A 15,402-nucleotide genomic window follows, 5' to 3' on the forward strand; every position below is an offset into this window, starting at 1 on the left:
TGTCTGCAGTGTCTAGAGTTATCCTCCCCCAATCTATTGTTAGACAAACACAGTGGGTGAACTTTCTGGAGTAGTTACTAACAATTGGGAATTTTAAATTTTATTATAGGAGCGGCTTGACTACGGCCCTTGGTGGTAACAGCTGAGGAGGACCAAATGAGGTGCCCACTACTTATTGGGAGTGGCTCTGTCTGGTGCAGCCCTATGCTGTGGATCAGTGTTCATACTATGGTTGGTTTGCAAACTCAGATCTCAACAGAAACGTGACAAGGCCGTTATCACTCAAGCACTTGTGGCCATTATACTAGGGGCCTTCCCTGGAATTTGGTTATCTTGCTCAGGAATTAGTCTGTATCTGAGTTCTCTGCTCCTGCACCCCATGGATCTGTGGATCCATTGCACTGGGATGAGAGAGACTCATTGTTCCTTTGATCAGCCCTTCCACATCGCTGAGGTTTCCTCATTGCACGCGATAGGGTGATCATGACTGCTATAAAATAATATAAATTATAAGGGTGAGATGTAGAGGGCCGCTATAACATTCGCCACCACTAGATGGCGCTGGCTTCCACTGTGCCCCACGTGGAAGGCCAGGATAGCCTCCGCCATTACAAGATGGCGCTAGCCTTCACCGCGCCAGCCGCCTCCCTTTCAGGAAGTTAACTGTGCACATGTGCAAGAGTGCCTTCGTGCCAGGTCTTTGCCCACTCCGGGGCGTGCCTTATGAGATCATGGGTAAACAACCAATCAGGTGTGGATGTGCCGCACTAGGGTGTATGTAAGCGCGCCATGTTGGCGCGGCGACCCTTCCTCTTTTAAGATTATAATAAAGTTGGTCACAGTAAGGATTTCTATGTACCCGCGTGTTTCTTGCCGGCGGGAAGTTGCACGTGGGACAACATCCCTCCCCCCCAAAACATAATTCTAAGTTGCTTTTCCCTTGAGTATAACCCAAGGTAGAGCCATTTCTTACAAATGCAGCACAATGTAAACTACAGCAGCTAAAGTATTAACATGATATTAATATAGAAGAGTCCAGAAGAGCGAGCTGTCTTTACCAGTCTCTCAGAGTAGGCTTAGGAGATCCTTCATGAATCTGACAGTTTAATGAAGCCTTGCCTTCCCCCTTAAGCACTGCTCTCAGCCATGCTATATATTGCTTTTCCTGGTCACATATCCACTGAAATAAGCTCCCTGTTTATGCATAAATTAAATAAATATGTAAAACGTTTCTAATTTTTTTTAACAAAATGATACTATACATTCAAAGGCAGAAAAATGGTGTAAAACAGAATGAGGGGCCCAAAGGCAGAGCCACAGTCTGTTTGCTAGGTGAGAACTGCAGCAGAGTGGAGCATTCTTAAGGTAAGTTTTGTGGTGTCGAGATAGTCAATACATAGCTGAAGCATCTGATTAAGCTAGGCACAAGAAATTATTAGTTCAGCTGTGTGGCACATGTCTTTAATCCCAGCATTCAGGAGGCAGAAACAGGAAGATCTCTGTGAGTTCGTGGCCAGTCTGGTCTATATAATGAGTTTTAGGACAGCCAGGACTGTTATACATAGAAACCCTGCCTCGAAAAACAAACATCACTAATTCCCAAGCACTTAAAATATTATCTCTTTTGAGCATGAAATATACCTTCTTTCTTGGTGATTTCATGCTATGTTTAATTGTGAGGAGAGAGTATGTGTGTGTCTTTGTTTGGACACTGTCTTGATAGACAGGCGTGTGCTTAGGACCAGCAGAGGGCAGTGAAACCTTTTCAGCCTAGATCTCATCATTGCTTCAGCCAACAATCATAAAAGAACTTTGCAGAAATTGGGCAGAAGGAATACTGCATGTTTTCATTGTCCATCTCAGACTGGATGAGAACATTTGTCCAAGTCACACAGAAATGAAGTGGGTCTGTCTGTCTCTGTCTGTTTGCCTGCCTGCCTGCCTGCCTGCCTGCCTATCAATCAATTAAACAACAGGGTCTCGGCTGTTCTAGAATTTACTATCTAACTTTGCCAGACAGACTTCAAGCTCATGAGCCTCCTCCTGCTTCAGATTAAGGTGTGACAGAAGCGGAGGTTTGCTCTATCACATCTGACTACTTTCCTTGAGACACAAAAATTACCATATTCTATACAATGGAACTTTAGTACAATTATAGGGAAAGAGATGTGATAAGAATTTTTAGGGTTTCAGCCTCAGTGTAAGCAGTGACAGCGTAAGTTTAGTGAACTGAGAAAAATGAGTGACCATGGACAAAACTGTCTCTTACTCTGGTCACTTCTTTGGTTTGAAGCAAATATTTTCAGGAAAGTTTCCCAAACTGGTCTTAGTGACTTTCCTGAGGTGACAGGGTGGTGATAGAGAATACTTGTCAAATGACATCTCTTTTATCCTTCAACTTTGTCACAAATATTTACATTTCCTAATACTTCTTATAATTATGTCCTAAAGAAACATTATATTTGCTATCCAATTTTGCAAGATATTTAAGAATGTGTTGACTTCCTTCCTTATCTAGAAAAAATAGCCCTGAAGTTACTAGATTAAGCATTGCCATTCATTTTCTACAAAGCTTTCAAAAGAGTTTTGTAGACCCAGCATGAGACAGGATGTGTATGGTGTTCGGACAGCAGGCTCAACTCAAACCCACATATATGGACACAAGTCATCTGAGAAGATGATCTGGGGTTATGTGCGTATGCAAAACTGTCTAAAGTCTGTTTGGCTATAATTGGCTCACAGCACCACTTCGGGCAGTCAGAGGGAAGCACATTTCAGGGAAGAGGCTAGTTGGCAGGTCCAATGCCAGATATGTAATGATCTTTAAGAATCATGTAGAACAATTTAAGGTGCTGAGGATTTCCTGACTATATATATTTATTAATTCAGTTCTCAAAGCAGTCTTATGCCCATTGACACAGGGCATTACTCTGCATTAAAGTAACATGAGCAGACAGGCACTGAACTAGAGCTGGGAACACCCCTCCCTTCATTTTTATTGATTTTTTGTGAATTTCACATCATGCATCTCAATCCTACTCATTTTTCCATCCTTCCACCCTCGAAACTCACCTGCCCCCGAAAGAAAATAAACAAATCTCCCCATGGAAGCTGTAGGGTTGGGACAGCATCTCTCTATGTAGTTCTGGCTGTCCTGGAACTCACTATGTACAATAGGCTGGCCTTGAATTCAGAGATCCTCCTGCCTCTGCCTCCCAAGTGCTAGGATTAAAGACATGTGTCACTACTGCCCAGCTTGGGAATTCTACTGTAAGAATAATATACACTTCCCCTTTCCAGGTAAGGTTGTTTCCAACTCTTTGCTAAAACAGACGATGGGGCATGGACATCAAAACACAAGGTCAACTGCCATGGGGTGACTGTTAGTTTCAGTACCACTTTTGTGGATCAGGTCTCTTGTAGCCTTATCTGATTTCAAACCTGGTATGTGGCCAAAACTGATCTTGAACTTAAAATCATCCTGCCTCCATCTAAGTGATGGGATGGCAGGTGTGTCTGAATTTCAATATTGCTTAATAGTGTATGGAATACTTGAGAGGTCTCAAGAAATACTGTCATCTGTACCAAGAGGCCGATGGTCTGCTGATCACTGGTTATCCCAATAAAAATTATTTCATGCAGAGTTTCTGCAAATCCATTATTCAAAATAGAAATAAGAGCTGTTTATGTTTGTTATGTTAATGTAAAATCTCAGCTTGGGGTTCAAATTTCCAATTGTCTTTAAAGTATAAGAAAATTCCCTTTCCCCCTCATATTTGGTGTTACTTTTGCAGTCTTGTTTAATTCAGGTAGGATCCAAATAAAGACAGATATAGCATTAGTGTGAGAATCAGTGAGAACAGTTTTACTCAAGGTTCTGTTCTAATAGCAGGACCATTTCCCTATTCTCTAGTAGTTGCTGAGCACAGTGGAGGCTCCTGTGTTTCCTATGAATTGGCAATGTCTAATAGTCTGGTTAGATTCAGGACTGTCTGGCAAGAATCTTAAGGGCTATGCCTCGTACTGTCTCCTGTGATGTGAGAGCTGTTGATTACTCACATTAGGAGCTGTAAGACACAGTGTTTTGACTGAGCATTACTTCCTCATGTAGTGACCACTCAAGGTATTGCTACACAGAGAAAGTTTCCTTCAACAACTGTTTGGTGAGTTATATACACCCATGTAAGAAAAGGAGAATTAGACTGTTATGTGACCTAGCATACATGAAATCACGAGTTTTATATTTTTTTTTCTTTTTTTTTTTTTTTTATTAACTTGAGTATTTCTTATATACATTTCGAGTGTTATTCCCTTTCCCGGTTTCCGGGCAAACATCCCCCTCCCCCCTCCCCTTCCTTATGGGTGTTCCCCTCCCAACCCTCCCACCATTGCCGCCCTCCCCCCATAGACTAGTTCACTGGGGGTTCAGTCTTAGCAGGACCCAGGGCTTCCCCTTCCACTGGTGCTCTTACTAGGATATTCATTGCTACCTATGGGGTCAGAGTCCAGGGTCAGTCCATGTATAGTCTTTAGGTAGTGGCTTAGTCCCTGGAAGCTCTGGTTGCTTGGCATTGTTGTACTTTTGGGGTCTCGAGCCCCTTCAAGCTCTTCCAGTTCTTTCTCTGATTCCTTCAATAGGGGACCTTTTCTCAGTTCAGTGGTTTGCTGCTGGCATTCGCCTCTGTATTTGCTGTATTCTGGCTGTGTCTCTCAGGAGCGATCTACATCCGGCTCCTGTCGGTCTGCACTTCTTTGCTTCATCCATCTAGTCCAATTGGGTGGCTGTATATGTATGGGCCAAATGTGGGACAGGCTCTGAATGGGTGTTCCTTCAGTCTCTGTTTTAATCTTTGCCTCTCCCTTCCCTGCCAAGGGTATTCTTTTTCCTCATTTAAAGAAGGAGTGAAGCATTCACATTTTGATCATCCGTCTTGAGTTTCGTTTGTTCTAGGGATCTAGGGTAATTCAAGCATTTGGGCTAATAGCCACTTATCAATGAGTGCATACCATGTATGTCTTTCTGTGATTGGGTTAGTTCACTCAGGATGATATTTTCCAGTTCCAACCATTTGCCTACGAATTTCATAAACTCGTTGTTTTTGATAGCTGAGTAGTATTCCATTGTGTAGATGTACCACATTTTCTGTATCCATTCCTCTGTTGAAGGGCATCTGGGTTCTTTCCATTTTCTGGCTATTATAAATAAGGCTGCGATGAACATAGTGGAGCACGTGTCTCTTTTATATGTTGAGGCATCTTTTGGGTATATGCCCAAGAGAGGTATAGCTGGATCCTCAGGCAGTTCAATGTCCAATTTTCTGAGGAACCTCCAGACTGATTTCCAGAATGGTTTTACCAGTCTGCAATCCCACCAACAATGGAGGAGTGTTCCTCTTTCTCCACAACCTCGCCAGCATCTGCTGTCACCTGAGTTTTTGATCTTAGCCAATCGCACTGGTGTGAGGTGAAATCTCAGGGTTGTTTTGATTTGCATTTCCCTTATGACTAAAGATGTTGAACATTTCTTTAGGTGTTTCTCAGCCATTCGGCATTCCTCAGCTGTGAATTCTTTGTTTAGCTCTGAACCCCATTTTTTAATAGGGTTATTTGTTTCCCTGCGGTCTAACTTCTTGAGTTCTTTGTATATTTTGGATATAAGGCCTCTATCTGTTGTAGGGTTGGTAAAGATCTTTTCCCAATCTGTTGGTTGCCGTTTTGTCCTAACCACAGTGTCCTTTGCCTTACAGAAGCTTTGCAGTTTTATGAGATCCCATTTGTCAATTCTTGATCTTAGAGCATAAGCCATTGGTGTTTTGTTCAGGAAATTTTTTCCAATGCCCATGTGTTCCAGATGCTTCCCTAGTTTTTCTTCTATTAGTTTGAGTGTGTCTGGTTTGATGTGGAGGTCCTTGATCCACTTCGACTTAAGCTTTGTACAGGGTGATAAGCATGTATCGATCTGTATTCTTCTACATGTTGACCTCCAGTTGAACCAGCACCATTTGCTGAAAATGCTATCTTTTTTCCATTGGATGGTTTTGGCTCCTTTGTCAAAAATCAAGTGACCATAGGTGTGTGGGTTCATTTCTGGGTCTTCAATTCTATTCCATTGGTCTATCTGTCTGTCTCTGTACCAATACCATGCAGTTTTTATCACTATTGCTCTGTAATACTGCTTGAGTTCAGGGATAGTGATTCCCCCTGAAGTCCTTTTATTGTTGAGGATAGCTTTAGCTATCCTGGGTTTTTTGTTATTCCAGATGAATTTGCAAATTGTTCTGTCTAACTCTTTGAAGAATTGGATTGGTATTTTGATGGGGATTGCATTGAATCTGTAGATTGCTTTTGGTAAAATGGCCATTTTTACTATATTAATCCTGCCAATCCATGAGCATGGGAGATCTTTCCATCTTCTGAGGTCTTCTTCAATTTCTTTCTTCAGTGTCTTGAAGTTCTTATTGTACAGATCTTTTACTTGCTTGGTTAAAGTCACACCGAGGTACTTTATATTATTTGGGTCTATTATGAAGGGTGTCGTTTCCCTAATTTCTTTCTCGGCTTGTTTCTCTTTTGTATAGAGGAAGGCAACTGATTTATTTGAGTTAATTTTATACCCAGCCACTTTGCTGAAGTTGTTTATCAGCTTTAGTAGTTCTCTGGTGGAACTTTTGGGATCACTTAAATATACTATCATATCATCTGCAAATAGTGATATTTTGACCTCTTCTTTTCCGATCTGTATCCCTTTGATCTCCTTTTGTTGTCTGATTGCTCTGGCTAGAACTTCAAGAACTATATTGAATAAGTAGGGAGAGAGTGGGCAGCCTTGTCTAGTCCCTGATTTTAGTGGGATTGCTTCAAGTTTCTCTCCATTTAGTTTAATGTTAGCAACTGGTTTGCTGTATATGGCTTTTACTATGTTTAGGTATGGGCCTTGAATTCCTATTCTTTCCAGGACTTTTATCATGAAGGGGTGTTGAATTTTGTCAAATGCTTTCTCAGCATCTAATGAAATGATCATGTGGTTCTGTTCTTTCAGTTTGTTTATATAATGGATACGAGTTTTATATTAATGTGAGCATGTATATACATATGCCCACATGTATGCACACAACCAGAATCAATACCGGACTCAATCCCTTTGCTTGATAGTTTTGAAAATATTGAGTCATTTTTATCATTATAGTATATAGTATTGTTTATTGTTATATAGTATTGTTAGCTTGTTATTTCATTAATATATTCATGAATTTAGGAATTTAAATATTTAATTAGAGATCTTAAACCTAAATTAGAAATAAGGAAACAAACACAATATATCCTCAAGTGTTTATTAGGAAGCAGTATTTTCATTAATTCACTGTCATCAGATCTCAAGGAACTGGAGGTATGATTATGAACTTACCAGTGGATGATGGGACTTGAACCCAGGTTTCTATAAGAGAAAGTGATCTTAACCTTGGAGCCATCTCTCCAGCCCCAGCAGCTTGTATTTCTACCCATAGTGAGTAGGACTTCTCTTTCCCTACATTCATGTCCATCTCTGCTGCCATGTTTTCTTTGTGATGGGCATTATGAATGGGTGAACTGGAATCTTAAAGCAATTACACTTTGCATCTCTTTCATGGATACAGATGTTGCACCCATTCTCAAATGCTTGTTAATTATTTGTATTTCTTCTTCTCACAAGTGTCTGAAGTTCACCAGCTCAGTTACTGCTTAGATCATTTATTTTTCTTGGTATTTAATTTTGGCAGTTTTCTCTCTCTACTAGATGTTACGTCTCTGTCTGATGTGTGGCTACCTGGCAATGACTCTTCCTACCGCTACAGACTTCTTTTCATTCTCCTCATGTTTCTCTTTATTGTAGAAAGGCATCTAAACTTCATTTAATTTCACTTGTCATTTCTTGGGATTATTTCCTAATGGACTCCCCACTTATGCCTATCTTGGAATATCTTTTTTAATCGAAGTTTTTCTTTAGCATTTTCTAAGTTTCCAGGTCTTACATTAAAATCTTCAATTCTATTTTGAATTGATTTTTCTGCATCATGAGAGATAGGGATAGTTTCATTCTTCAATAGGTAGATATCTAGTTTTTACAGTACTAAATGTTAAAGAGGCTTTTTTCCCCCCAATATATATATATATATTTTTACAGTTTTTTTTCTTTCTTTTTTTTGGAGCTGGGGACCGAACCCAGGGCCTTGTGCTTGCTAGGCAAGCGCTCTACCACTGACCTAAATCCCCAACCCCTACAGTTTTGTTTAAACACCTACAGTTTTGTTTAGGTGACTGTAGTTGTGTGTGTTTCCTCTGGGTCCTCTAACCTACTTCCCTCGTCTATGTGTTTGTTTTGGGTCAGTTACTGTTTTTTTGCTACTGTGGCTCCTAGTGTATTTTGAGATCAGGTATTGTGGTACCCTAGCATTGTGCTTTCTGTTCAGGACTGCTTTGGCTATTCATGGTCTTTTGTGCTTACATATGCATTTACAAATTGTTTTTGCTAATTCTGTGAAGGATGTCAGTGGAATTTTTATGGGAATTGCATTAAATATGTAGACTGCTTTTGACAATATAGTTATTCTTATAATATTGATTCTGTCTTCTTCAATCTTCTCAATGCTTTATTTCACCCCCCACCCCCCATATGTATCTCAGTATGGGTATAAGCACGTGAATACAAGGGCCTGTTGAGGCCACAAGAGGGTGCTGGAACACCAGAGCTGAGAGTTGTAGGTGGTTCTGAGCTGTGTGATGTGGGTATTGGGATGTCATTAATTTGAAACTTGTACACTACTAATGACCTGCACTATCAAGTCCTGAAAATTTTATCATTTACTTATATCCATTTTCAGAAATGCCTATTTCAACCCTACTGCTGCCTGCAAATATCAGAGATGCACAGACAACTTGCCACATTCTAAGAGATTAGTTGTATAAATATTTAATGTCAGTCTGGAGCCTCTACCCTGCCTTTGATCATCCAGGTCACAGATAAAACGCACAAATTTTATATTTATAATAAGCCTTAATCAGCACTAGGGCTGGGCAGATATCTACTGTCTGTACTATTAGAATCTACTTTCCCACCAATAACCCTGAGTTATAACTTGCTATGTTCCATCTGGGCAGCTCTTAACTCCAGCTAGTTAGCCCTCATGGCTATGCTTTCATGATTCCCTACCCTATGGTGGCTTCCACCTCTTTCCACCTTCTTCTCCTTCCTCATGGTTCTCCTCCCCTCACCTCTCCTTCACCCCCAACCAGGTAACTCAAAACCCACCTACCTCTAATTCTTCCTGTAACTGGCTGTAGCCAATTTTATTTAAGCAATAGTTTTAAATTAAGGAACAAAGTTTGCACAATGAAAGCTGGTAAATGTGAGAGTTCACTCCTAGGCCTAGACATAGTTTAGGATTACAATACATAGCAAAAGACCAAACCTCAACATTAGTTACATATTTTCAGGTTTCCTTCTACGATTACAATTCTAAATCTAGTGTTATTAGCTGGAAATGTATCATCCAAGAGTATGAGAAAACAGATCAGTTTCTCCCAGGCATTGCAGTTGTTCTCTGACTTCTTCATTGTAAACCTTAACCATCAACAAACACTACAGCACCCTGCTGACTGAGGGATCTGTCTGCTTTCATTACCCCAGTACTCAAAACCTTCTTTGCTCATGACTTCTCTTTATATCTCTAAAATCCCTGAAAAATCTATCTGTGACCACAAGGACAGCTCTAAAGCTAGAAAAATTAAAAAAGAAAGGGAATCTGTTGAGTCACCGAGTGTTTATAATAACACACAATTCACTTCCTGTTGCAATAATTTCTTCTGTAATTCAACAGCTCCCCCACAGATCCCCATGAAGTCTATGACTTCTCAAAAATGTCAACAATGCTGACTAGTGTTAACGGAAAGAGTGCTGCCTAAGCAAAATCAAACTAGAAGAATAGTCTATTTTTTACAAAGTTCGTTTTAGGGACAAGCAGTTGATAAAATCAGTTTTTGTTACTCATAAAGACAGTCATGAATTCTGTATTTTCCAATTATAGCATGCTACAAGGACCTCAAAATTTTCTAGTTCCCATCATACAGCCAAAAGTCCATGCCCTAAAGAATATATTATAGTCTGCTGAAAAATCAATGTAAGTATCAAGCAGTCAAGTGATTTCCAGATCAAGGATCAGAACTATTGAGGGGCTCCAAGGAGGTGGAAGGGCACAGAAAAATACAGAAAAAAAAAACCCATTGGGAGAGTTTAGCTAATTCACAGAGAACATTCTCATTGTTAATCTGGATGAAAATGCTTTTTAGCATTTGTGAAGGGCAGTAATTAGTACTGATTATATACGAAAAACCATTTACATATAGATCTATAAGGGTATTTTGCTTGGGACTAGACATATTAGAATGCTTGTTTAGCATGTGTGAGGTCTTAGGTTCATTCAATAGTACTAAATAAACACACATGTATTTATGTGTGTACATTTATGTATATATCTTTAGATGAGCATATTTATTTTGCTTACATGCTCCTTGGAGTTAAAGTCAGTAAATGGAGACTTGCTTCCTGCTCTAGCTAGAATTATAGGTAGCAGAGGAGAATACAGACCCATCATAGGTAGTACAGGATAGTACTTACGAAGCTGGACTGATTGTGGACATCTGCCTAAGCCCCATGAGCCCAGCAACTACATCTCTTCTGTACTTCCATGCATATGCAGAGGCTGGTCAAGAAGACGTTCAACCTGCAGCTGAACTCCATCCTGCTCTTCATCCTACCGCTATCCACTGTGCACTCACTACATGCCTGCCACTCCAACAGATGCTTTAAGTTCATCACTGCCTTCCATCTTTACTTATCACCACCCCATACATTTGTTTAAGATCTCAGAATAAGCTGGAGTTCAAATTCACATCTGGTTTCCATTTTAGGGCTTTCCTCCCATATCTTAGTTACATTTCTATTGCTGTCAAGAGACACCACGACTAAGGCGATTTATAAAAGATAAGGGTGCATTAGGGGCTGGCTTACAGTTTTGGAGGGTTAGGACATGATCATCATGGCAGGAAGCATGGCAGTAGGCATAACCTTGGAGCAGTAGCTGACAGCTTACACGTTAAGACAACAACCACAAGTCAGAGAGATAGATCCAACTGGGAACTGCATGAGGTTTTGAAACCTCACAGCTCACCTCAGTGATGAAACCCATCCAACCAGGCCACACCAGAGGCCAAATATTGAAGCCTATGAGCCTATTGTGATGCTCTCATTCACACCACAGTAGTTCACCTCCTGTAGTACAGCACAAGAATGTACAGTCAGAGCTCAGAGTGGAGGCTGCGGAGCTAACGCTGTCAGCTGCATGTGGCTGTTCGCTTCGTTCTGGCTACTTATGAGGTGTCTGAGAGAGTGTGTTTATGACAGAGAGGAGGAGAGTAGAGTTTGACTTTTACCATTTATGTAGAAACCAGAGGATGACTTTGGATGTCTTCTTTTGCTATCTCTACTTTGTATTTTGAAACAGGGTCTCACACTGAACCTGGAACTGTTTCCTTGAGACTGGCTAACCAGCAATCCTCCAGGATCTGCCAGTCTCTACACCCACAGGGCTGGGCGATAGGCCGACATCTCTAAGCTTGGCTCTTACATGGCTGTTGAGAATTTGAAATTTGGTCCTTGTTTTTAACCCACCAAGCATTTTATCTACTGAGCCCCTTGTCCAGGATTTTAATTTTTTAATTAAACCAAAAGAAGAAATTTTATGTAATGTTCAGATTTATAATTTTCTTGAAAACGAAACAAAACAAAAGATGTGCTAACCACTTCCTGCAGGGCTGAAGCTGCTAGAGCTGACAGTGGCTGCCCTTTACTCATTTACATCCTCTGGTCTCAAGCATTTGGTTAGCAATTCTTAGTACCTTCCTGCATTTCTCTCTAGCTGCCTCAGAAGTGCTTGTCTTTTGTGTTAGCTTACTAATGGGCTGTCAATCTCTCAAGCCTCCTTCTCTTTGCTGTGAGCTCCTGACAGTTTAGCAGTCTGAACTCCTTAGCATGCGTCTGGGCGTCTAGGCATGGTTTCAAATCACCTTTGTCATCACACATCTGCATCTGATGAGTGAGTACACTGCTGTCACCTTAAAGGAATTATTCAAGTGTTTTCTGTAAAATTCCATTTTTAAATTACATTTTAAACAATGGATTGGATTACAAGTATGATTTTCAAAATTAATTCAAAGAAACAGAAATCTACAACTAATTTATAACTGTCTCTCAGAGATGTGTGCCCTAGTGTATTTGCTGCTTACAGAAGCCATTGGCAAGTACTAACTATGGATAACAAAAAAGATTTAGGATTGATGGTATTGTTTTTAAGATTCATATTTTTTATGTGCTTATACGTTTTGCCTAGATGTTTGCATTTCCACCATGTGTGTTCAGTGCTTGCAGAGGTCTGAAGATGGTATAAGGTCCCCTGCAACCTGAGTTACCTGTGAGTAGCCATGTGGGTGCTGTGGACTGAGCTTGGGGTCTCTACAAAAGCAGCAAGTGCTCTTAACCTGCAAATCATTACTTCAGTTCCCTCGATGGTTCATCCCCAGATTGCATACATAAGCTGAATACTGTGGTACAGTGCCTGTCACCCAGCATTAGCAGGCTGGTGAGGAGGATCCTGAGTTTACGTTTAAGATAGACTGTACAGTGAGATTCTACCTCAAAACAAAAACAAATCCACATATGTATAAATCATAAAGATAATGAAATTGATATTCCACTTTTTTAGTGACATAGCAAGAAATCCTAAAGCATTTTTAAATATGGAATCTTGTTTTATTTTTAAAATCAAAAAGAAAAGCAGATGATAAGTAAAAGATATAAATGAACAGGTGCACTAGCACTGGTACCTAAGGACACATTACACTGTAACCATGAACTTTTTTTTTTTTTTTTTGGGTAAAAGAGATGTGGTAATTCTAGGATGTTCTATCACAGTCAAGCTTTAAATCAGAAAAATGAGAAACCACTCAAATGAGCATATAGTTGTCATAAGAACATGTAATTTTTTATTGTTACATGTATTTTCTACAACCACACAATGAGTTATTATTTTGTAAAAAAGTTAACTAGTTCTAAATAAAGTGATGTTATTCAGATAATTTTCTAAGATCTCATTCTGTTCCTTGTATTTAAATTCCAAGCCTGCTGGGCTGACTTCTTTTGATCACACTTTGGCATCTGCACATTCTGACGTCAGTCAGCTTCAGTTAACTTTCCTGAATGGAGAAGCAGCTTCACTTTGGTCAGCCATAGTGCCTGCAGCTCTCCTTCCACCTAAACAAAGGGCCTTGTTTTTCTAGGAAAGCACTGGAGCACTAACTAAAGTGTACTTTCTCCACAGCTTTCCTGGAAACCTAACATTATCTTTACAACAGACATGTTACATCACCAAGTTTTATTAGTAAACTAATTACCTAGCAAACAGATAAAAATTCGAGTCCTTTTTAATTAGAGACACTTATAATGCCAACAGCAGGCAGAAAAGATTTCAGAAAATGCATCCTAGAAGATGCTTGAATAGAAACAAACTTCATTATCTGGTGATCTTGGAATTTTGAATTGGTATGTAAATTGTAGACACATTCCTACAGAATTCACAGATATTGAGAGAAAGAAAGTAAAATTTGATTTAAAGCATGAGGAAGAATATCAATGGTGACACAGCAGTCTAAGTCACAGAGGTTATATAACTACACAATGTTAACAGACACAGACATTTGAAACCAACACTTCAGCATGGAACCGTTGGTTACCACTGCTACGTATGCTGCTCTGCCTTCCTGAAACATCTAAGACAGTGCCCGAGTGCCTGCCTACACTAGTCAGTATTTCTTAAGCTACACCCTAGTGCGAGGCTACCTACAACAGTCTCATACTGATGCGACCTAGATGTCACAACCTGGCTTCAAGACTTATACAATGCCAGTATTGCCTAATGGCATTTACTATGTACTAATATTTACATTTATCTACTGTTTCATGAAAAAACTGCCAAGACTTGGTGGCTTAAAAAGCAACAATTTGTTTCTTTCTCAGTGGTCATTAACCTGTATTTTGGAATTTTAAACTTATATTTGGAAAATAACCTGTTATAAGTTACTTGTTGAACTCTAACATCTCAGTACCCGCTTCCCCATGCTGTAGAGGGGATGCTGTCTACAGATGAAGACTGTCCAACATTGTCAACATTCATGAACACACATAAACGGCAGACTCTAGGGGTTTCAAGATCCAGCTTTGCTGGAAACAAAACCTCATGTGTAAGCTCACTGTCTGTAAGAGAAACAGAGAAGTGGGTTGGGTTAGGAAGTCCTCTGCAAGGGCAGACTCCATCCTCTCCATGACCCCCTCCCCATCTCAATCAATTCTTACTGTCAAGCACTCCGTTAATCTGCCATGGTCTTCTAAAGAGAACATATACGTGGAGAGACCAAGAGAATAAATCAAATTCCGTGCTACTGTGAAATAAATTAACATCTGGTTTTGACAGTTAACCGTACTTTCTTTTTCTTTTCTTTTTTTTTTTTTTTTCGGAGCTGGGGACCGAACCCAGGGCCTTGCGCTTCCTAGGTAAGCGCTCTACCACTGAGCTAAATCCCCAGCCCTTAACCGTACTTTCTTTTGCACCATTTTCAGTTGATTTTTAATTGTGCCACATAATATATTAAAAAGCAATCAAGTTAATAATTTTCGTTTGACCGCTATTCCAAGTGGGCACTGTGCTATCTGCTCACAACTCGGCTCTCCTGTGTGCTGCCTCACTATTTGGCTTTCCTCCATGTTTTTTCTACAGAGTTCTCCACGTTTCTGGCCTATAACACTCTCTCTCTCTCTCTCTCTCTCTCTTTCTCTCTCTCTCTCTTTTCTGTCTTAGGTATGTCTATAGATGTTTCTTAAACTTATATTTTAAATTAGATCTCTCTCTCTGATGTTAAAAATATGCAAATTCTATTTTTCTCTATAGGTCCACGAAGCCCAAGCTATAAATTGGTAGCTTATGGATATTTTGTTTTGAATTTTATTAATATTAGCCAATTAGAAAATCCCCGACAGTAGATTTTCTTTTGAGATTGTCTTGCTCATATTTAGCCCAGGGCAGACTATAACTAGATTTTCTTACCCCTACTTCCTGAGTACTGCAAGTATGTACAAATGTACTGGCTAGCTGCCTGTCAATTTGACATAAGTTAGAGATGTATGGGGAGAGGGATACTCAACTAAGGAAATGCGTTCATAGGGTTTGCCTGTTTGCAAGTCTAGTGGGTGATGCATTCTCAGTGATTGCTGTGAGAGGGCCCAGCCTATTATGGATCGTGGTTCCTCTGAGCAGGTGG

General features: G+C 40.0%; 1 protein-coding gene across 13 annotated transcripts in view; it reads right to left on the reverse strand.

The window, feature by feature from the left end:
• Positions 1-15,402, reverse strand: part of Sbf2 (SET binding factor 2) — a 366,952-nt gene that overhangs the window by 76,759 nt on the left and 274,791 nt on the right. The window contains exon 18 of one of the 13 annotated variants that reach the window (XM_063274836.1): positions 7,674-14,341. Coding sequence (XP_063130906.1) covers positions 14,258-14,341 — 84 coding nt within the window. The 3' untranslated portion in view covers positions 7,674-14,257. 13 annotated transcript variants of the gene reach the window in all.

Source organism: Rattus norvegicus, chromosome 1 (assembly GCF_036323735.1).
Source record: "Rattus norvegicus strain BN/NHsdMcwi chromosome 1, GRCr8, whole genome shotgun sequence".
Classification (NCBI taxonomy): Eukaryota; Metazoa; Chordata; class Mammalia; order Rodentia; family Muridae; genus Rattus; species Rattus norvegicus.